A 23,771-nucleotide genomic window follows, 5' to 3' on the forward strand; every position below is an offset into this window, starting at 1 on the left:
AAGAATGGTCCACCACCCAAACGACCTCCAGTCAACTATGGGAAGCTTTGGAGTCAACATTGGCCAGCATCCCTGTGGGATGCTTACAACACTTTGTAGAGTCTATACCCTGACGAATTGAGGCTGTTCTGAGGGCTAAAGGTTGGGTGCAACTCAATATTAGGAAGGTTTTCTTAATTTTTTTTATTTTTTTATTTTTTATTTCACCTTTATTTAACCAGGTAGGCTAGTTGAGAACAAGTTCTCATTTGCAACTGCGACCTGGCCAAGATAAGGCATAGCAGTGTGAACAGACAACACAGAGTTACACATGGAGTAAACAATTAACAAGTCAATAACACAGTAGAAAAAAAGGGGAGTCTATATATACATTGTGTGCAAAAGGCATGAGGTAGGCAAATAATTACAATTATGCAGATTAACACTGGAGTGATAAATGATCAGATGGTTATGTACAGGTAGAGATATTGGTGTGCAAAAGAGCAGAAAAATAAAAATAAATAAATAAAAACAGTATGGGGATGAGGTAGGTGAAAATAGGTGGGCTATTTACCAATAGACTATGTACAGCTGCAGCGATCGGTTAGCTGCTCAGATAGCAGATGTTTGAAGTTGGTGAGGGAGATAAAAGTCTCCAACTTCAGCGATTTTTGCAATTCGTTCCAGTCACAGGCAGCAGAGAACTGGAACGAAAGGCGGCCAAATGAGGTGTTGGCTTTAGGGATGATCAGTGAGATACACCTGCTGGAGCGCGTGCTACGGATGGGTGTTGCCATCGTAACCAGTGAACTGAGATAAGGCGGAGCTTTACCTAGCATGGACTTGTAGATGACCTGGAGCCAGTGGGTCTGGCGACGAATATGTAGCGAGGGCCAGCCGACTAGAGCATACAAGTCGCAGTGGTGGGTGGTATAAGGTGCTTTAGTGACAAAACGGATGGCACTGTGATAAACTGCATCCAGTTTGCTGAGTAGAGTGTTGGAAGCAATTTTGTAGATGACGTTAATGTTTTGGCCACTCAGTGTAAGTAGGGTATTTATTCCACTATTTGACCATAGATTTTTATTTTCAACATCCAGAACAGTAGGTGGCAATGTTAAACATTCCCATTTACGACGGCCAAAGCGGATCACCACGGAAGGCAGAAAACCTCGTTCTAAATACAGCTATTTCCGTGTTCGTGCTGACGCGTCGTAGCGTTTCTCAACCCGCTTCAGCGCATATACGTGTCAGTCTTCCTTCACTGTAGAGCAAGAGACGGCTCGGACACTTACGAAGCATGGCACCCAAAGGTAGCAGCAAACAGCAATCCGAGGAAGACCTACTCCTGCAGGACTTCAGCCGAAACCTGTCTGCAAAGTCCACCGCGCTTTTCTACGGAAATGCGCTAATCGTGTCCGCAATTCCAATTTGTAAGTAGCAAGACCAGACCGTTAGCAGCTAATTGTAGCATAGATGCATTGAATGGAAATGCTACTACCGGTAGCTAGCTTTCTACCTAACATACGTGACGTGTAGATGGCTAAATTAGCTAGCTATCCTGCTATGCCACAGCTGGTTAATATATTGCCCAGTTAGCTACCTACCTAGCTAGCTAGTATATGACATGTGAAGTTAAAGTTAACTATTTAGCTAGCTGAGATTGATATTGTGTTCTAACTTGTTAACGTTAGCTAACTAGCTAAGTTATCCCAGGCTTGATTAGCTAACAGTCACGTCATTGTAGGTAGTTAATAACGTTAGCGAGTCTATTCTGGTGAAAGTAGCACTTGTATGTAATACTATTATGATGAACAGAGTAGTTATTGTTCGTGTGAACTACAACGTATAAAGAATGATTTGTGATCTGTTTGTGGTCTCCCCTTGTTGTGGATCAGGGCTGTTCTGGAGAATCTGGCACATGGACCTGGTCCAGTCAGCGGTCCTGTATGGAGTCATGACACTGGTCAGCACCTACCTGGTGGCCTTCGCCTATAAGAATGTCAAGTTTGTCCTCAAACACAAGTACGTTCATCATACAAACATGAACACTCACTTAAAACGATTGCCTTCGCTTTCTGCATTGAGTTTGGCATCAATCTGTAGTAAGTCTGTATTCTAACTTCTAAATGTGTCTTCTCTCTCGACCACAGAGTTGCCCAGAAGCGAGAGGATGCCGTCTCCAAGGAGGTGACCAGGAAACTGTCTGAGGCTGACAATCGCAAGATGTCTCGTAAAGAGAAGGATGAGAGGTCAGTGAGCCAGCCAGTCTGTGATCGGACGTCAATTACTCCTCTTAGCGGGTTACTGTGTGATAAGGTACCCGATGGCACCCAGGCTAGCTGGAGCTCAGTCTGTTTCTAGTCTCTCTTTATTATAGCCTGGGTGCCAGTCTGTTTCTGCTCTCTTGCCAACTCCTTAAATAATTTCCATGACCTTGTGTTTGTAGAGCATGGCATTTGCAATGCCTGGGTTGTGGGTCTGATTCCCAGTAAAAATGATAATACCAAACAGCAGCCTTAACCATGGAACCCTATTCTCAAAGCACAAACTGATCTGGGGCCAGGCTACCGAACAGCGGCCTTAACCATGGAACCCTATTCTCAAAGCACAAACTGATCTGGGGCCAGGCTACCGAACAGCAGCCTTTACCCATGAAACCCTATTCTCAAAGCACAAACTGATCTGGGGCCAGGCTACCGAACAGCAGCCTTTACCCATGAAACCCTATTCTCAAAGCACAAACTGATCTGGGGCCAGGCTACCGAACAGCGGCCTTAACCATGGAACCCTATTCTCAAAGCACAAACTGATCTGGGGCCAGGCTACCGAACAGCAGCCTTTACCCATGAAACCCTATTCTCAAAGCACAAACTGATCTGGGGCCAGGCTACCGAACAGCGGCCTTAACCATGGAACCCTATTCTCAAAGCACAAACTGATCTGGGGCCAGGCTACCGAACAGCGGCCTTAACCATGGAACCCTTTTCTCAGATACATGCATAAAAGGTTGATAAACCCTTTTCCTTCCCCATTTTAGGATCCTGTGGAAGAAGAACGAGGTAGCTGACTATGAGGCCACCACCTTCTCTATCTTCTATAACAACACTCTGTTCCTGGTCCTCGTCATCATCGCCTCCTTCTTCCTGCTGAAGAACTTCAACCCCACCGTGTATCCCTTTTTAAGCACATTCAACATCCTCATCAATTTCACTAGAAAGGTGAAGTTCCAGTAGGAACTGTCTGCTTTTACTAAAGCTGAAAATAGCTGGGTAATCCTTAACAATCATTATTAGTAGAGGCTAGACTTACATCCTGGCATTTTCATTACCTTCACCTTTTTTTTTTGTTGTCCATTGTCCTATTGTGCTATAGTACTCGGAGGAGAAACGTCTTTGATTATTCATTGGCTGTAGTCTGTGGCCTAGTCAATCACCGGTTCAAATACAGATCCTGTATTGAATCTCCAGGTTGTCACGGCTGCATTCTGTTTACGTTTCTGGATTGCTGAATAATGTCTGAGAAGTGGGGTTGAGTGGAGGAGATGCTTAATGCTGAAATCTGTGTGTGCTTGTAGGAGATTGTTAATACTCACCCATGTATGTAGCTAAGCCTGACAGGTTATTCTCTCTCCCTACTTTCCCTGCTATTTCTTCCCAGTGTATCCACCTCAGATGTGATTTGTCCTTAACCCATTGGTCCCACAGTAACTACATCCTATCCATCAGTGCCTCATCTGGCCTCATCGCCCTGCTGTCCACTGGATCCAAGTAAAGGAAGGAAGGAAGAAAGAAATGACCGACTGAGAAGAGGGGTGGCTGGGGTGAAGCTAGGGGAGTTTTTTTTATGACTGGGAGGAGAATAAAATAATAATCACAATTTCAGCTGTGAGTTTTCATGATCAGGGTCTGCAGGTCACTCCAGGTCTATCCTGAGTGGTCAGATAATCAACCATTTTGTTTGTGATTTATTATTGTCAAGCAGCAAATATTCAGACAATTTATTTCCATTTTCAAGAATGAAACACCCATAGAATTCATCATTGGCATTATACATTTATTAATGGAAGTGTCATACTAATTGATATAGGGTATGTACAGAGGTCACTGTTCTCATGACAGGATAGGAAATAACATGAATCTGGATAGAGAGACACTGATGTTTGTCAGTAATATAGTTGGTAAATTCTCTCCTGATAACATTACGTACTGTAGAAAACACTTATAACGGCCTGGTAACTTAAATACTGTAGAACACAGTGTATATTGTCAGAACGGGGGGAGTTCATGTGACATTCCTGGCGGCCTAGTTCCATTTGATCCACTAGCTTCTTGCCCTAGCCCTTTATGTTCAGAGATCACACTGACCTTTCGGAGCTAGGTGATAGGGTCAAGGGAATGGGACCAGACCCATTGCCACAGACAACTCAGGAAACCCAAATCTCAAACCCACTCTTGCCTTTTACTCTGCGCTTGAGTAGATCTGAGCTATTATAACGTTGTCTATACCTATTCAATACTTTCATTAAATGGATGACGGGGTTAATTTGGGGCTGGGCACCTGTGTTCTGTTAGCAGGGCTCATGTCAAGGCACTCTGCAGGGTGGATCACTGCACACTGAAAAGGCTGGTCCCAATCTGATCACTGGCCACCTTCCAACTGTAGGTACAGGAGAGTCATCAGATTGAAATATAGCTAACGTCTATCATTAACTATAGATCTCTGTTAGTGCTGGATTCAATCCCTATCGGGGAAGAGCAGTCTAAAAATGTGAAGGTAAATTCAGATTCCTCTGACATGCAGCGGTTACCGTGAATGCAGCCTCTGTGAATGCATTAACGTTGCCTTTAAATTGAGCTATAACAGATCTGCGATACGGATTGATTCCAGTAAGTGTAAGCAAACCATCACATACAGCAACCATCTGTAAGCGAGAAGGCTGGACGTTATCATGAACTTGACACTAAATATTGATGACCAGGTTAAACAAAATCTGTAGGATAGTGTGACAGGAGGCTGCTGAGGGGAGGAAGGCTTCTAATAATGTCTGGAATAGAGTGAAATCAAACACATGGAGTTCAATACCATTCCAGCCATCACTATGAGCCCCCCCCCCCCAAATTAAGGTGAAGTGCCTTGCTCAAGAGCACATCGGCAGATGTTTCACCTTGACGGCTTGGGTATTTTAACCAGCATCCTTTCAGTTACTGGCCCGATACTCTATCCACTAGGCTACTTGCTGCCCCAGCGAGATGCCAGCCAGCTCCTGTGGTAGGACTTAACCATCTGCCAAGCAAGCCATCGAAGCAAGTCATTGTTCATTCCTCCCATAATTAGTTATTTATAAAATGTTAAATCCACCTTGTGTCTATTTTAAGGAAAAGTAGCCTAAGCTAAATGGGTAAAACCCAGGAGCGGAGGACTGGTATCAGGCTTAAACGACCATGAATGTATGGTTCTGCTGACAGAGGAGAAACAGCGGAACACTATTTACACAATACTTACAGATTATTTAGAGAATGCTTTATTTTAATCTGCATGAAAAGGGGGCTTGGTTCTGTTTATGTTACAAGGTTTTCCCCGTGAAGTTTAATAGATACACCCTTGAAAGACAAAACATTTAAACACGCAGAAGAAATGTATTTTCACATACTATTATAGAATAAATATATACCTTTATAATTTCTCTAAATACTTCACCTAACTTTCGCATTATCACTGAAACAAGCAACGCCAGCGGGTAACATTGGTCTGGTGGGAGGTCGTGTCACAGAGTTGCTTGTGCTATCCCTGATTCACATCAGCAATCAACGATGCGGGTTCAATTCAGAGTATCCTCTATGGCTGCAAACAGACAATACCCAGTACAGCACAGGAGACCACCTGTGAGACCAGTCTCTGTTGCCTTTCCTTGACTCCTCGCATCCTCTCTCCTCGCGTCCTCCTCAAAACCAATTGGAGGAGAAACCCAGTGGTCCCTCCCCTCTGATCTTCTCCACCAACGGGTTTTGCGAAAGAGGCGAGGAGAGAGGACGCACGGAGTGTGCGATTGAGATTCTCCAAAGGAAATGCAATTGAGATTTTCCATATCTCTCTCCCAGAGAATCTATTAAATCTATTCCAGGTCGCAATTGTAAATGAGAACTTGTTCTCAACTTGCCTACCTGGTTAAATAAAGGTAAAATAAATAAATAAAATAAAGATATTCCATAGCAGTATCTTATACGACCAGAGGGGGGCGACAACATGCACAGTCTACCCCTCGCAGACAACAAACCCCTGTCACTGAAACTTAATGTCCCAGGGTGCTCTGCTTTGCAAAGGTCAAACAAGTGTCAAATACAGTAGACTGGCTGGAGAGAGGAGTTTGTTTTCAAAATGAATTGTTGAAGAAGCTTACGGTATATTCTAAGTATTAACCCCCTTTTGTGTTGTTTTGTATAATGTGCTTATGAAGAGAAAGTCCAGGCACACCAGAGAGGGGAAGCATGCATCTACATGGTTAATAAACTCAGGAGTCAGAGAATCTACTGATAAGAGTAAGCTGAGCTGAAAGCTGGACTGAAAGCTGGTCTAGGCAGAGGGTGAGCTTGGTTAGGCTGAACTAAGCTTGGTTACACTGGGCTAAGAAAGCTGGGGCTGAGCAGAGCAGGCCTGAACTAGGCTGGGATTAGACTGAGCTGAAACCCCATGGAAGCTGAGCCCAGATGGTTGGTGGAACTGGATCCACAGTGGTTGTACAGTAGTGGTTCTGCTTCCTCCTGGGTGTCTAGGACCGATACTCCTTCTTACTGTACGGCTTGTTCCCCAGGATGTGATCGATGTCCGACACCACATGAGACGTCATTTTTGGAAGGAACTGTGGAAAATAGCAGAACGTGTGTGAGTGTACGTGTGTTTTCCAACGTTATCAGGACCATAATATCCTGACAAAGTAGGAAAACAAAGACATTGTTTGAAAAGTCAGGACTTTTCCCATGTCCTGAATGAGTTAAAATTAGAACAATTAGTAGATATTTTATTCTCATTGAAAACAAGTCTAAGAAGCTGTAGATCTGTTCTATGTCTGATATTTCTGTGCTTCCCGTTCTGAAGTTTTATTTTCGTGATTTATACTTCCGGTTTTGTACATCAGCATCAAAACAGCTGAAATTACAATACAATATTTCACAGCAGTTTGGATGGTACAATGATTCTATACACTCTGAGTGAAACATAAACTGAAATTAGGCAAACTATTAGCATTTTAGCAACCAGGAAATGGCGAGAGATTCCTGCATATTGCACCTTTAAGGGTTAGGTTTAGGGTTAAAGGGACATTTCACCACTGCTCGATTTCACTATATATATATATATATATATATATATATATATATATATATATATACATATATATATATATATATATCCATAAAATGTTATCAACATAACATATGTGTCATAAAAATGCCTATAGGAGCGTTTATGCATCTCACCGGTTGAAACAAGCCAGCTACATTGCCTGGTTGTAAACCACAATATCCAGAATTCATAGTGATTTCAGGACATGGAGGACCACTCCATGGAGGTGTGAGAAATATCAAAATGTCTTTCAGCCCGAGGACTTTTAGCCCGAGGACTTTCAGCCCGAGGACTTTCAGCCCGAGCACTTTCAGCCCGAGGACTTTCAGCCCGAGGACTTTTGAAACGGAACTGAAGTCTCAACTGATGGGTTTGCCATGTCGCCGAACGTTGAAAAGGGATGCTACTCTATCGATTTTCACTTCAAAAGAGGGAGCTATCCGATCAGTCAACATCAACGCAGCAGAAAATAACGGAGCTAACTAGCTACAGTTGAAGCCAGAAGTTTACATACACCTTAGCCAAATATATTTAAACTCAGTTTTTCCCCGATTCCTGACATTTAATCCAAGTAAAATTTCCCTGTCTTAGGTCAGTTAGGATCACCACTTTATTTTAAGAATGTGAAATGTCAGAATAATAATAGAGAGAATGATTTATTTCAGCTTTTATTTCTTTCATCACATTCCCAGTGGGTCAGAAGTTTACATACAGTCAATTAGTATTTGGTAGCATTGCCTTGAAATTGTTTAACTTGGATCAAACCTTTCGGGTAGCCTTCCACAAGCTTCTCACAATAAGTTGGGTGAATGTTGGCCCATTCCTCCTGACAGAGCTGGTGTAACTGAGTCAGGTTTGTAGGCCTCCTTGCTTGCACATGCTTTTTCAGTTCTGCCCACAAATTTTCTATAGGATTGAGGTCAGAGCTTTGTGATGGACACTCCAATACCTTGACTTTGTTGTCCTTAAGCAATTTTCCCACAACTTTGGAAGTATGCTTGTGGTCATTGTCCATTTGGAAGACCCATTTAAAACCAAGCTTTAACTAACCAGTCCCTCCTGCAGCAAAGCACCCCCACAACATAATGCTGCCACCCCATGCTTAACGGTTGGGATGGTGTTCTTCGGCTTGCAAGCCTCGCCCTTTTTCCTCCAAACATAACGATGGTCATTATGGCCAAACAATTCTATTTTTGTTTCATCAGACCAGAGGACATTTCTCCAAAAAGTACGATCTTTGTCCCCATGTGCAGTTGCAAACCGTAGTCTGGCTTTTATATGGAGGTTTTGGAGCAGTGGCTTCTTCCTTGCTGAGTGGCCTTTCAGGGAATGTCGATATAGGACTCGTTTTTACTGTGGATATAGATACTTTTGTACCTGTTTCCTCCAGCATCTTCACAAGGTCCTTTGCTGTTGTTCTGGGATTGATTTGCACTTTTCGCACCAAAGTATGTGCATCTCTAGGAGACAGATTGTGTCTCCTTCCTGAGTGGTATGATGGCTGCATGGTCCCACGGTGTTTATACTTGCGTAATATTGTTTGTACCGATGAACGTGGTACCTTCAGGCTTTTGGAAATTGCTCCTAAGGATGAACCAGACTTGTGGAGGTCTACAATTTTTCTGAGGTCTTGGCTGATTTCTTTACATTTTCCCATGATGTCAAGCAAAGAGGAACTGAAATACATCCAGAGGTACACCTCCAATTGACTCAAATGATGTCAATTAGCCTATCAGAAGCTTCTAAAAACCATGACATAATTTTCTGGAATTTTCCAAGCTGTTTAAAGGCACAGTCAACTTAGTGTATGTTAACTTCTGATCCACTGGAATTGTGATACAGTGAATTATAAGTGAAATAATCTGTCTGTAAACAATTGTTGGAAAAATTACTTGTGTCATGCACAAAGTAGATGCCCTAACCAACTTGCCAAAACTATAGTTTGTTAAAAAATAAGTTTGTGGAGTGGTTGAAAAATGAGTTTTAATGACTGTATGTAAACTTCCGACTTCAACTGTAATTTGCTAGCGAACTACATTTGTTTATTTAAACCAAAATCTAGCTAGCTAGCTTTCACAATACGCTGGCTAGACATTCCAAAGCATATACATGTAATTAGGCAGCTGCTATCTGGCAATGTTATTTTTAACTTTGGAAGCTAACGTTAGCTTCGTTAGGTTACGTTAGCTAACCATTATCTAGCTAGCTAACCAACTACTGCAGAGTCTAACGTGATTGTGTTCTACTTAGAGTCTGATCCCATCAACATCAAGCTCAGCACGAGGAACTAGTGTAAGTCACCGTAAGGCTCTCCAGAGGGTAGTGAGGTCTGCACAATGCATCACCGGGGGCAAACTACCTGTTTGTTCACACCGCTATCATCCAGAAGGCGAGGTCAATGCAGGTGCATCAAAGTTGGGACCGAGAGACTGAAAAACAGCTTCTATCTCAAGTCCACCAGACTGTTAAACAGCCACCACTAACATTGAGTGGCTGCTGCCAACATGCTGACTCATCTCTAGCCACCTTAATAATGGAAAAAATGTATGTAATAAATGTATCACTAGCCATTTTAAACAATGCCACTTCATATAATGTTTACATACCCTACATTACTCATCTCATATGTATATACTGTACTCTATACCATCTACTGCATCTTGTCATCTTGATGTAATAAATGTATCACTAGCCATTTTCAACAATGCCACTTCATATAATGTTTACATACCCTACATTACTCATCTCATATGTATATACTGTACTCTATACCATCTACTGCATCTTGTCATCTTGATGTAATAAATGTATCACTAGCCATTTTAAACAATGCCACTTTAAATAATGTTTACATACCCTACATTACTCATCTCATATGTATATACTGTACTCTACACCATCTACTGCATCTTGACTATGCCGCTCAGCCATCACTCACTCATATTCTTATGTACATACTCTTATTCATTCCTTTACACTTGTGTGTATAAGTTAGTTGTTGTGAAATTGTTAGATTACTTAGATATTACTGCACGGTCGGAACTAGAAGCACAAGCATTTGACTACACTCGCATTAACATCTGCTAATCATGTGTATGTGATAAATAAAAATGTGATTTGATAAGCAAATACAGTGCCTAGCGAAAGTATTTGGCCGCCTTGACCTTTGCGACCTTTGCGAAACTGCTGTTCACAAACCTCACTGAGCTCGAGCTGTTTTGCAAGGAGGAATGGGAAAAAATGTCAGTCTCTCGATGTGCAAAACTGATAGAGACATACCCCAAGCGACTTACAGCTGTAATCACAGCAAAAGGTGGCGCTACAAAGTATTAACTTAAGGGGGCTGAATAATTTTGCACGCCCAATTTTTCAGTTTTTGATTTGTTAAAAAAGTTTGAAATATCCAATAAATGTCGTTCCACTTCATGATTGTGTCCCACTTGTTGTTGATTCTTCACAAAAAAATACAGTTTTATATCTTTATGTTTGAAGCCTGAAATGTGGCAAAAGGTCGCAAAGTTCAAGGGGGCCGAATACTTTCGCAAGGCACTGTATATATATATATATATATATATATATATATATATATATATATATATATATATATATATATATACTGGAGCTAGCCATAACCATGGTCCATGCTGTTTACAAGTAGGCTACAATTTCTATTGTAGTTTTCTATTAAGGAGGTTTAGTTGATTGTTCATTCAAGGCTTGAAGTCTAAATTGGAGAAAAGGAGGTTTAAGTAAGGAGGGGATGGTGTGGGTGACTGGCTGGTGTCTGTTGGGGGTGGGTATTGTGTGTGAAGGTTAGTATGCATGATTATTGACATGTGGGGGGATATAGTAGGTTGTTTGAGTGTGTATTGATGGGGGGGAAAATCTGTAATATGTTGTCTAATCACTGACTACTGTGTGTCCTACTGTGTGTCCTACTGACTAATCCTGCTGCTTCTGGTGATGACGATGATCTAGACACCAGCTTTAGTAGTACAGAGCCTGTACACCCATTGGATGAAAGCTTTCAGCCTGTACACCCATTGGATGAAAGCTTTCAGCCTGTACACCCATTGGATGAAAGTTTTCAGCCTGTAAACCCATTGGATGAAAGCTTTCAGCCTGTACACCCATTGGATGAAAGCTTTCAGCCTGTACACCCATTGGATGAAAGTTTTCAGCCTGTAAACCCATTGGATGAAAGCTTTCAGCCTGTACACCCATTGGATGAAAGCTTTCAGCCTGTACACCCATTGGATGAAAGTTTTCAGCCTGTAAACCCATTGGATGAAAGCTTTCAGCCTGTACACCCATTGGATGAAAGCTTTCAGCCTGTAAACCCATTGGATGAAAGCTTTCCGCCTGTAAACCCATTGGATGAAAGCTTTCAGCCTGTACACCCATTGGATGAAAGCTTTCCGCCTGTACACCCATTGGATGAAAGCTTTCCGCCTGTACACCCATTGGATGAAAGCTTTCAGCCTGTACACCCATTGGATGAAAGCTTTCCGCCTGTAAACCCATTGGATGAAAGCTTTCCGCCTGTACACCCATTGGATGAAAGCTTTCCGCCTGTACACACATTGGATGAAAGCTTTCCGCCTGTACACCCATTGGATGAAAGCTTTCAGCCTGTACACCCATTGGATGAAAGCTTTCAGCCTGTACACCCATTGGATGAAAGCTTTCCGCCTGTAAACCCATTGGATGAAAGCTTTCAGCCTGTACACCCATTGGATGAAAGCTTTCAGCCTGTAAACCCATTGGATGAAAGCTTTCAGCCTGTAAACCCATTGGATGAAAGCTTTCAGCCTGTACACCCATTGGATGAAAGCTTTCAGCCTGTACACCCATTGGATGAAAGCTTTCCGCCTGTAAACCCATTGGATGAAAGCTTTCAGCCTGTAAACCCATTGGATGAAAGCTTTCAGCCTGTACACCCATTGGATGAAAGCTTTCAGCCTGTACACCCATTGGATGAAAGCTTTCAGCCTGTACACCCATTGGATGAAAGCTTTCAGCCTGTATTAAGCTGAAGCTCAACATCCTCTGATGTTTTGAAACCCGCCAGGACAGCCAAAGGTATTTATAAAAGCACAATACCCTCTTGAGAAAACAAAAAAATCACCAAAACATATATTATACTGTCTACCAGACGAGTGTTCCTCAAACTTGTCACACCCCTGCAGTCAGGTCTTTGGCATAGGAGAGAGAGTCTGTTCGTATACTATTCTAGCCTGTTCACTCTATTGTTGGCAGTGCTTGTCTACTCAACAGTATAACTGTAGGTGCTCATATACAGAAATACGCGACTAAACTGTCTACAAGTCAAGCACACCCTCAAACGTTTCACATCTTTGCTAACAGCCCATCTCAATGGCCTATTATTGACTCTGAGTGTAACGAAACACATACCAGTTTACTGTACCCTTTTTGTTTACAGATGGACATTTATTGTATGGTTACACATCCTCATGATCAGTCATCATGTCTTTCCAGGAAGACTTACAGTACAAACACATTTTCTGGGTAGTATGTTCCTATCTAAAATAACATCAACAAATGTTTTGTCATCTTCTTGGAAATAAGGAATCAGAAGTATCCATGGTAGCTAATTATTTAGCAGCCTCGGATGGACAGTGCGTGGTAACAGAGCTCCTGTGAACCTGTAAACTAGTACCGCCAGCATTTTGAAAAGCCTGCCTTCGAGGGTGGGAACCAGGAAGTAGGGTTCCCTTCAGGCTGTAGTCTTTACAAAGCCAGGGAAAATGAGTCAACCTAGATACTCTGCAATGTCGTGGCAGACAGAAACATCATTGAGACAAGCCCAGTGGCTCTATTGAGCAGGACAGCCATGTCAACTTGTGCAGTCAGAGAAACACAAAGGCCATGATAATTGCTACAAAACATGACTCCGTTCATTCTTAGATTAGTCAACAGGCTCAATCAACCAATGATGTCATTGGTTGAATTCTCCTGGTGTGAAAATTAATTCTCTGAAAACACCCTAACCTTATAATGGAAAAACAGTGAAGTTTCCCTTTAAGATTAGGGCTAGGTTTCGGAGTTAGGTTTAGAGTTAGGTCAGGGTTAGATTTAAGGTCAGGGTTAGATTTAAGGTTAGGTTTAGAGTTAGGTCAAGGTTAGATCTAAGGTCCGTGTTAGATTTAAGGTCAAGGTTAGATTTAAGGTTAGGGTTAGATTTAAGGTCAGGGTTAGATTTAAGGTCGGTGTGAGATTTAAGGTCAGGGTTAGAGTTAGGTCAAGGTTAGATTTAAGGTTAGGGTTAGATTTAAGGTCGGTGTAAGATTTAAGGTCAGGGTTAGAGTTAGGTCAAGGTTAGATTTAAGGTTAGGGTTAGATTTAAGGTATTTTACTCTGCTTCTACTCTCTGGTTAGTATCTATGCATTGTCACTTTAACTCTACCTACATGTAAATATAACTTACATTACCTCAACTAACCGGTGCCCCGCACATTGACTGTACCGGTACACCTTGTATATAGCCTCCACATTGACTCTGTACCAGTACCCCCTGTATATAGACTCCACATTGACTCTGTACCGGTACCCCCTGTATATAGTCTCCACATTGACTCTGTACCGTAACACCCTGTATATAGCCTCCACATTGACTCTGTACCGGTACACCTTGTATATAGCCTCCACATTGACTCTGTACCGGTACCCCCTGTATATAGACTCCACATTGACTCTGTACCGGTACCCCTTGTATATAGTCTCCACATTGACTCTGTACCGGTACCCCCTGTATATAGCCTCCATATTGACTCTGTACCAGTACCCCCTGTATATAGCCTCCACATTGACTCTGTACCGGTACCCCCTGTATATAGCCTCCATATTGACTCTGTACCAGTACCCCCTGTATATAGCCTCCACATTGACTCTGTACCGGTACACCCTGTATATAGCCTCCACATTGACTCTGTACCGGTACACCCTGTATATAGTCTTCACATTGACTCTGTACCGGTACCCCCTGTATATAGCCTCCACACTGACTCTGTACCGGTACCCCCTGTATATAGCCTCCACATTGACTCTGTACCGGTACACCCTGTATATAGCCTCCACATTGACTCTGTACCGGTACCCCCTGTATATAGCCTCCACATTGACTCTGTACCGGTACACCCTGTATATAGCCTCCACATTGACTCTGTACCGGTACCCCCTGTATATAGCCTCCACATTGACTCTGTACCGGTACCCCCTGTATATAGCCTCCACATTGACTCTGTACCGGTACACCCTGTATATTGCCTCCACATTGACTCTGTACCAGTACCCCCTGTATATAGCCTCCACATTGACTCTGTACCGGTACCCCCTGTATATAGCCTCCATATTGACTCTGTACCAGTACCCCCTGTATATAGCCTCCACATTGACTCTGTACCGGTACACCCTGTATATAGCCTCCACATTGACTCTGTACCGGTACACCCTGTATATAGTCTTCACATTGACTCTGTACCGGTACCCCCTGTATATAGCCTCCACACTGACTCTGTACCGGTACCCCCTGTATATAGCCTCCACATCGACTCTGTACCGGTACACCCTGTATATAGCCTCCACATTGACTCTGTACCGGTACCCCCTGTATATAGCCTCCACATTGACTCTGTACCGGTACCCCCTGTATATAGCCTCCACATTGACTCTGTACCGGTACCCCCTGTATATAGCCTCCACATTGACTCTGTACCGGTACCCCCTGTATATAGCCTCCACATTGACTCTGTACCGGTACACCCTGTATATTGCCTCCACATTGACTCTGTACCAGTACCCCCTGTATATAGCCTCCACATTGACTCTGTACCGGTACCCCCTGTATATAGCCTCCACATTGACTCTGTACCGGTACCCCCTGTATATAGTCTTCACATTGACTCTGTACCGGTACCCCCTGTATATAGCCTCCACATTGACTCTGTACCGGTACCCCCTGTATATAGCCTCTACATTGACTCTGTACCGGTACCCCCTGTATATAGCCTCCACACTGACTCTGTACCGGTACCCCCTGTATATAGCCTCCACATTGACTCGGTACCGGTACCCCCTGTATATAGCCTCCACATTGACTCTGTACCGGTACCCCCTGTATATAGCCTCCACATTGACTCGGTACCGGTACCCCCTGTATATAGCCTCCACATTGACTCTGTACCGGTACACCCTGTATATAGCCTCCACATTGACTCGGTACCGGTACCCCCTGTATATAGCCTCCACATTGACTCTGTACCGGTACACCCTGTATATAGCCTCCACATTGACTCTGTACCGGTACCCCCTGTATATAGCCTCCACATTGACTCTGTACCGGTACACCCTGTATATAGCCTCCACATTGACTCTGTACCGGTACCCCCTGTATATAGCCTCCACATTGACTCTGTACCGTTACACCCTGTATATAGCCTCCACATTGACTCTGTACCGGTACCCCCTGTATATAGTCTTCACATTGACTCTGTACCGGTACCCCCTGTATATAGCCTCCACACTGACTCTGTACCGGTACCCCCTGTATATAGCCTCCACATCGACTCTGTACCGGTACACCCTGTATATAGCCTCCACATTGACTCTGTACCGGTACCCCCTGTATATAGCCTCCACATTGACTCTGTACCGGTACCCCCTGTATATAGCCTCCACATTGACTCTGTACCGGTACCCCCTGTATATAGCCTCCACATTGACTCTGTACCGGTACCCCCTGTATATAGCCTCCACATTGACTCTGTACCGGTACACCCTGTATATTGCCTCCACATTGACTCTGTACCAGTACCCCCTGTATATAGCCTCCACATTGACTCTGTACCGGTACCCCCTGTATATAGCCTCCACATTGACTCTGTACCGGTACCCCCTGTATATAGTCTTCACATTGACTCTGTACCGGTACCCCCTGTATATAGCCTCCACATTGACTCTGTACCGGTACCCCCTGTATATAGCCTCTACATTGACTCTGTACCGGTACCCCCTGTATATAGCCTCCACACTGACTCTGTACCGGTACCCCCTGTATATAGCCTCCACATTGACTCGGTACCGGTACCCCCTGTATATAGCCTCCACATTGACTCTGTACCGGTACCCCCTGTATATAGCCTCCACATTGACTCGGTACCGGTACCCCCTGTATATAGCCTCCACATTGACTCTGTACCGGTACACCCTGTATATAGCCTCCACATTGACTCGGTACCGGTACCCCCTGTATATAGCCTCCACATTGACTCTGTACCGGTACACCCTGTATATAGCCTCCACATTGACTCTGTACCGGTACCCCCTGTATATAGCCTCCACATTGACTCTGTACCGGTACACCCTGTATATAGCCTCCACATTGACTCTGTACCGGTACCCCCTGTATATAGCCTCCACATTGACTCTGTACCGTTACACCCTGTATATAGCCTCCACATTGACTCTGTACCGGTACCCCCTGTATATAGCCTCCACATTGACTCTGTACCGATACCCCCTGTATATAGCCTCCACATTGACTCTGTACCGGTACACCCTGTATATAGTCTTCACATTGACTCTGTACCGGTACACCCTGTATATAGCCTCCACATTGACTCTGTACCGTAATACCCTGTATATAGCCTCCACATTGACTCTGTACCGTTACACCCTGTATATAGCCTCCACATTGACTCTGTACCGGTACACCCTGTATATAGTCTTCACATTGACTCTGTACCGATACCCCCTGTATATAGCCTCCACATTGACTCTGTACCGTTACACCCTGTATATAGCCTCCACATTGACTCTGTACCGGTACACCCTGTATATAGTCTTCACATTGACTCTGTACCGATACCCCCTGTATATAGCCTCCACATTGACTCTGTACCGATACCCCCTGTATATAGCCTCCACATTGACTCTGTACCGGTACACCCTGTATATAGTCTTCACATTGACTCTGTACCGATACCCCCTGTATATAGCCTCCACATTGACTCTGTACCGGTACACCCTGTATATAGTCTTCACATTGACTCTGTACCGATACCCCCTGTATATAGTCTCCACATTGACTCTGTACCGGTACACCCTGTATATAGTCTTCACATTGACTCTGTACCGATACACCCTGTATATAGCCTCCACATTGACTCTGTACCGGTACACCCTGTATATAGTCTTCACATTGACTCTGTACCGATACCCCCTGTATATAGCCTCCACATTGACTCTGTACCGGTACACCCTGTATATAGCCTCCACATTGACTCTGTACCGGTACACCCTGTATATAGCCTCCACATTGACTCTGTACCGGTACACCCTGTATATAGCCTCCACATTGACTCTGTACCGGTACACCCTGTATATAGTCTTCACATTGACTCTGTACCGGTACACCCTGTATATAGTCTCCACATTGACTCTGTACCGATACACCCTGTATATAGTCTTCACATTGACTCTGTACCGGTACACCCTGTATATAGTCTTCACATTGACTCTGTACCGGTACACCCTGTATATAGTCTCCACATTGACTCTGTACCGATACACCCTGTATATAGTCTCCACATTGACTCTGTACCGGTACACCCTGTATATAGTCTTCACATTGACTCTGTACCGATACCCCCTGTATATTGCCTCGCTATTGTTATTATACTGCTGCTCTTTAATTATATATATTTTTTTCTTCGTAAAACTGCATTGTTGGTTAAGGGCTTGTAAGCATTTCACAGTAAGGTCTACTACACCTGTTGTATTCAGCATTTCACTGTAAGGTCTACTACACCTGTTGTATTCAGCATTTCACTGTAAGGTCTACTACACCTGTTGTATTCAGCATTTTACTGTAAGGTCTACTACACCTGTTGTATTCAGCATTTCACTGTAAGGTCTACTACACCTGTTGTATTCAGCATTTCACTGTTAGGTCTACTACACCTGTTGTATTCAGCATTTCACGGTAAGGTCTACTACACCTGTTGTATTCAGCATTTCACTGTAAGGTCTACTACACCTGTTGTATTCAGCATTTCACTGTAAGGTCTACTACACCTGTTGTATTCAGCATTTCACTGTAAGGTCTACTACACCTGTTGTATTCAGCATTTCACTGTAAGGTCTACTACACCTGTTGTATTCAGCATTTCACTGTAAGGTCTACTACACCTGTTGTATTCAGCATTTCACTGTAAGGTCTACTACACCTGTTGTATTCAGCATTTCACTGCAAGGTCTACTACACCTGTTGTATTCAGCATTTCACTGTAAGGTCTACTACACCTGTTGTATTCAGCATTTCACTGTAAGGTCTACTACACCTGTTGTATTCAGCATTTCACTGTAAGGTCTACTACACCTGTTGTATTCAGCATTTCACTGTAAGGTCTACTACACCTGTTGTATTCAGCATTTCACTGTAAGGTCTACTACACCTGTTGTATTCAGCATTTCACTGTAAGGTCTACTACACCTGTTGTATTTGGCGCATGTGACAAATACAATTTGATTTGATTTTAGGGTTAGCGGTTCGGTTTAGAGTTAGGTTAAGGTTTGGGTTAGGTTTAGAGTTAGGTTAAGGTTTGGGTTAGGTTTAGAGTTAGGTTAAGTTTTGGGTTAGGTTTAGAGTTAGGTTAAGGTTTGGGTTAGGTTTAGAGTTAGGTTAAGGTTTGGGTTAGGTTTAGAGTTAGGTTAAGGTTTGGGTTAGGTTTAGAGTTAGGTTTATAGTTAGGTTAAGGTTTGGTTTAGGGTTGGGGAAAATAGGTATTTGAATGGGAATACATTTTCACTGCCCAAAAATGTGTGTGTGTGTGTTTACCACAGGAAGCTGCTGAGGGGAGGACGGCTCATAATAATGTCCGGTACAGAGCAAATGGAATGGCATCAAACACCTGGAAACCATGGAAACCATGTGTTTGATATATTTGATACCATTCCAATGGTTCCACTCCAGTCATTACCACCAACCTCCTGTGATGTTTACCTGTATGGAACCCAGGTTCTCTGTTAGCTGCTCTGGACTGGAGGATCCCAGGAGGACTGAGCTCACTCCTTCATTCCTCAAACACCAGGCTAGGGAAGAAGAGAAGGAAAGAGTACAGAAAGGAGAGAGTGGGGGGGACAATAGTGTGACAATAATGGCATTCCTCATTTGGTATTTGCTATTTTATTAGGATCCCATTAACTGTTGAAAAAGCAGCAGCTACTCTTCCTGGGGTCCAGACAAAACATGAAACATAATACAGAACATCAATAGACAAGAGCAGCTCAATGACAGAACTACATACATTTACATGAGAATGGGAATGTACTGCTGACATCCACTTGGTGGCGCTCTAACATCATTAATACTGAAACAACGTAGTGTGCATGTGTGTGATTGCACGTCCATGCTCCTCTCTCTCACCCACGGCCAGCTGTGGGAGAGTACAGCCCAGCTTCTCAGCGATGTGTCCCAGCTCCTTCAGCTTCGCCTGCTGTTTCCTCCCATCCTCACTCACTATCTTCTCCTTTAACCACTGATACGACTGCAGAGAGAGAAAGAGAGTAGAAGAGGGAAAGAGAGGAGAGGGAGAGTTAGAGAGACAAAGAGGGAGGGAGGGAGAGACAGAGAAGAAGAAGGAAAGAGAGGAGGGAGAGTAAGAGAGAGAAAGAGGGAGGGAGGGAGAGACAGAAGAGGGAAAGAGAGGAGAGGGAGAGTTAGAGAGAGAGAAAGAGGGAGGGAGAGACATAGAAGAAGAAGGAAAGAGAGGAGAGGGAGAGTTAGAGAGAGAGGGGGAGAGAGAGGAGAGGGAGAGAGAGAAGAAGAGGGGGAGAGTTATAGAAAGGGAGGGAGGGAGAAAGAGAGGGAAGGAGGGAGGGAGAGAAGAGGGAGAGAGAATGAGAGAGGTAGAGAAAGAGGGGATGTAAAATGTGAGAAAGGAGAGAGGGAGATGAGAAGAGGAACGGAGAGGAAGATTTCCACCATATTGGCTTCCAGTTCCAGCAGATAGATCAGTGGCAGATAGATCAGTGGCAGATAGATCAGTGGCAGATAGATCAGTGGCAGATAGATCAGTGGCAGATAGATCAGTGGCAGATAGATCAGTGACAGATAGATCAGTGGCAGATAGATCAGTGGCAGATAGATCAGTGGCAGATAGATCAGTGACAGATAGATCAGTGACAGATAGATCAGTGGCAGATAGATCAGTGGCAGATAGATCAGTGGCAGATAGATCAGTGACAGATAGATCAGTGGCAGATAGATCAGTGGCAGATAGATCAGTGGCAGATAGATCAGTGGCAGATAGATCAGTGACAGATAGATCAGTGGCAGATAGATCAGTGACAGATAGATCAGTGGCAGATAGATCAGTGACAGATAGATCAGTGGCAGATAGATCAGTGGCAGATAGATCAGTGACAGATAGATCAGTGGCAGATAGATCAGTGGCAGATAGATCAGTGGCAGATAGATCAGTGACAGATAGATCAGTGGCAGATAGATCAGTGGCAGATAGATCAGTGGCAGATAGATCAGTGACAGATAGATCAGTGGCAGATAGATCAGTGGCAGATAGATCAGTGACAGATAGATCAGTGGCAGATAGATCAGTGGCAGATAGATCAGTGACAGATAGATCAGTGGCAGATAGATCAGTGGCAGATAGATCAGTGACAGATAGATCAGTGGCAGATAGATCAGTGGCAGATAGATCAGTGGCAGATAGATCAGTGGCAGATAGATCAGTGGATGACACTGAATCCGTCAGGTCGCTCAAGATCCAAGGCAAAATTTGACGTACTTCCAGGTACCCAGGAAGTTGAGAGATGACTTAAAAAAACATCCAACAAGGGCAACGTTGAGCGCTATTACCATCAAGTAGGCTTGCGGTTTGCTAAGGCTTTGTGGACGGTTGTTCAATCCCAGTGCTAGAAACCGTGAGAGCTTGTTGAGTGGATACAGAGTTTACCTTCATGGATGCCCTGGAGGTTTCTGGGATGCCGTTCTGGTACTTCCCCGTGATGATGCCACAGGCCAGCGGAGACCACGTCATCGCCCCAACACCTGTCACCATGGACACCAGGCGGAATGTGGGAACAGAGAGGGAGGGAGTGAGTGACAGATAACTGTGAGATCTCTAACACAGTCAGTCAGACACCAAACAGACACTCAGGAAATCCCCAGTCTGAACCAAAGCAGATGTTAGGGAAGTGTTCTCAGGAGGACGTTATCATATCACTTGATCACAATAATTGACAATCACGTAAGGGTTGATTATGGATGTATCCACTGATTATCCACTGGTTGTGCGCGTGTGCGTGTGCGTATGTGTGTGAACCGCCCAGCAGATGAGGGAAGGGGCATGGCCAGCCTGGATGATTGACACATGCCTATCTTGTGGTAGAGTTCTGGAAGCTGGACCTCCACCTTCTCCCTCTGGAAGAGATGGTACTCAGCCTGCTCACACACCGGAGGGATAAGGTTAAACTGTCTGGCCACAGAGTACGCCTCCTAGAGAGAGAGGGAGAGAGAGAGGGAGGGGGATCAGGTTAAACTGTCTGGCCACAGAGTACGCCTCCTAGAGAGAGAGGGAGAGAGAGAGAGGGGGGATCAGGTTGAACTGTCTGGCCACAGAGTACGCCTCCTAGAGAGAGAGGGAGAGAGAGAGGGGGGGATCAGGTTAAACTGTCTGGCCACAGAGTACGCCTCCTAGAGAGAGAGGGAGGGAGAGAGAGAGGGGGGGGGATCAGGTTAAACTGTCTGGCCACAGAGTACGCCTCCTAGAGAGAGAGGGAGAGAGAGAGGGGGGGGATCAGGTTAAACTGTCTGGCCACAGAGTACGCCTCCTAGAGAGAGAGGGAGAGAGAGAGGGAGGGGGATCAGGTTAAACCGTCTGGCCACAGAGTACACCTCCTAGAGAGAGAGGGAGAGAGAGGGGGGGGATCAGGTTAAACTGTCTGGCCACAGAGTACGCCTCCTAGAGAGAGAGGGAGAGAGAGGGAGGGGCATCAGGTTAAACTGTCTGGCCACAGAGTATGCCTCCTAGAGAGAGAAGGAGAGAGAGAGGGGGGGGGGGGGTCAGGTTAAACTGTCTGGCCACAGAGTACGCCTCCTAGAGAGAGATGGAGAGAGAGAGGGAGGGGGATCAGGTTAAACTGTCTGGCCACAGAGTACGCCTCCTAGAGAGAGAGAGGGAGAGAGAGAGAGGGGGGGGGGTCAGGTTAAACTGTCTGGCCACAGAGTACACCTCCTAGAGAGAGAGGGAGAGAGAGAGAGAGGGAGGGGATCAGGTTGAACTGTCTGGCCACAGAGTACGCCTCTAGAGAGAGAGGGAGAGAGAGAGGGGGGGGGGGATCAGGTTAAACTGTCTGGCCACAGAGTACACCTCCTAGAGAGAGAGGGAGAGAGAGATAGGGAGGGGATCAGGTTGAACTGTCTGGCCACAGAGTACGCCTCTAGAGAGAGAGGGAGAGAGAGAGAGAGAGAGAGAGGGGGGGGGGGGATCAGATTGAACTGTCTGGCCACAGAGTACGCCTCCTAGAGTTAGAGGGAGAGAGAAAGGGGGGGAGCAGGGGAAGAGAAAGAGAGGGGGAAGGATAGAGAGAGCGAGAGAGAGAGGGGAGGGGGGAAGAGAAAGAGAGGGGGAGGGATAGAGAGAGGGGGGAGGGGGGAAGGAGCAGGGAAAGAGAAAGAGATGGGGAGGGATAGAGAGAGAGAGAGAGAGAGAGAGGGGGAGGGGGGAAGAGAAAGAGAGGGGGAGGGGTAGAGAGAGCGAGAGAGAGAGGGGAGGAAGGATCAGGGGAAGAGAAAGAGAGAGGGGGAGGGATAGAGAGCAAGAGAGATGGGAGGGGAGGGGAGGGATAGCGAGAGGGGGAAGGATAGAGAGAGCGAGAGAGAGGGGAGGGATAGAAAGAGGGGGAGGGATAGAGAGGGGAGGGGGGAAGAGCAAGAGAGAGGGGGAGGGATAGAGAGAGCAAGAGAGAGGGGAGGGGAGGGGAGGGATAGAAAGAGGGGGAGGGATAGAGAGGGGAGGGGGGAAGAGCAAGAGAGAGGGGGAGGGATAGAGAGAGCAAGAGAGAGGGGAGGGGAGGGATAGAGAGAGCGAGAGAGAGGGGAGTAAGGAGCAGGGGAAGAGAAAGAGAGGGGGAGGGATAGAGAGAGGGGGGAGGGGGGAAGAGCAAGAGAGAGGGGGAGGGATAGAGAGAGCAAGAGAGAGGGGAGGATGGAGAGGCAGGTGAGAGGGAGTGAATGTGGGAGAGAGATGGGGAGTGGGATACTAATCAGAATTCACAATGCTATATGCATTGCACCTTAAGAAGATTAAACACATTGATATACTGAATGCAGCTCATTTAGCGGAGTCTATATTCCACACACTGACTCACCTGCCTCGCATATCTATGTTTCCATAGGTATGTTTACAAAG

General features: G+C 44.9%; 2 protein-coding genes across 4 annotated transcripts in view; one reads left to right on the top strand and one right to left on the bottom strand.

The window, feature by feature from the left end:
* Positions 1-1,141: 1,141 nt before the first annotated feature.
* On the top strand, positions 1,142-3,863 carry ssr3 (signal sequence receptor, gamma). Of its 2 annotated transcripts, NM_001160569.1 has the most exon segments (6): positions 1,151-1,412; positions 1,878-2,004; positions 2,133-2,231; positions 3,020-3,151; positions 3,687-3,757; positions 3,760-3,856. In NM_001160569.1, coding segments are annotated over 6 exon segments (564 nt in total). In that variant the 5' UTR covers positions 1,151-1,279; the 3' UTR covers positions 3,762-3,856.
* Positions 3,864-6,180: 2,317 nt separating this feature from the next.
* The window catches only part of LOC110508036 (voltage-gated potassium channel subunit beta-1), a 264,532-nt gene continuing 246,941 nt past the window's right edge, over positions 6,181-23,771 (bottom strand). For both annotated transcript variants that reach the window (XM_036964964.1, XM_036964965.1), the window contains exons 10-14: positions 21,736-21,856; positions 21,315-21,409; positions 19,766-19,886; positions 19,343-19,431; positions 6,181-6,838 (exon numbers count right to left, since the gene is read on the bottom strand). In XM_036964964.1, the coding sequence (XP_036820859.1) occupies positions 6,749-6,838; positions 19,343-19,431; positions 19,766-19,886; positions 21,315-21,409; positions 21,736-21,856 (516 nt within the window). In that variant the 3' untranslated portion in view covers positions 6,181-6,748. The remainder of the gene's footprint in view (positions 6,839-19,342; positions 19,432-19,765; positions 19,887-21,314; positions 21,410-21,735; positions 21,857-23,771) is intronic.

This window comes from Oncorhynchus mykiss, chromosome 27 (genome assembly GCF_013265735.2).
Source record: "Oncorhynchus mykiss isolate Arlee chromosome 27, USDA_OmykA_1.1, whole genome shotgun sequence".
Lineage (NCBI taxonomy): Eukaryota > Metazoa > Chordata > Actinopteri > Salmoniformes > Salmonidae > Oncorhynchus > Oncorhynchus mykiss.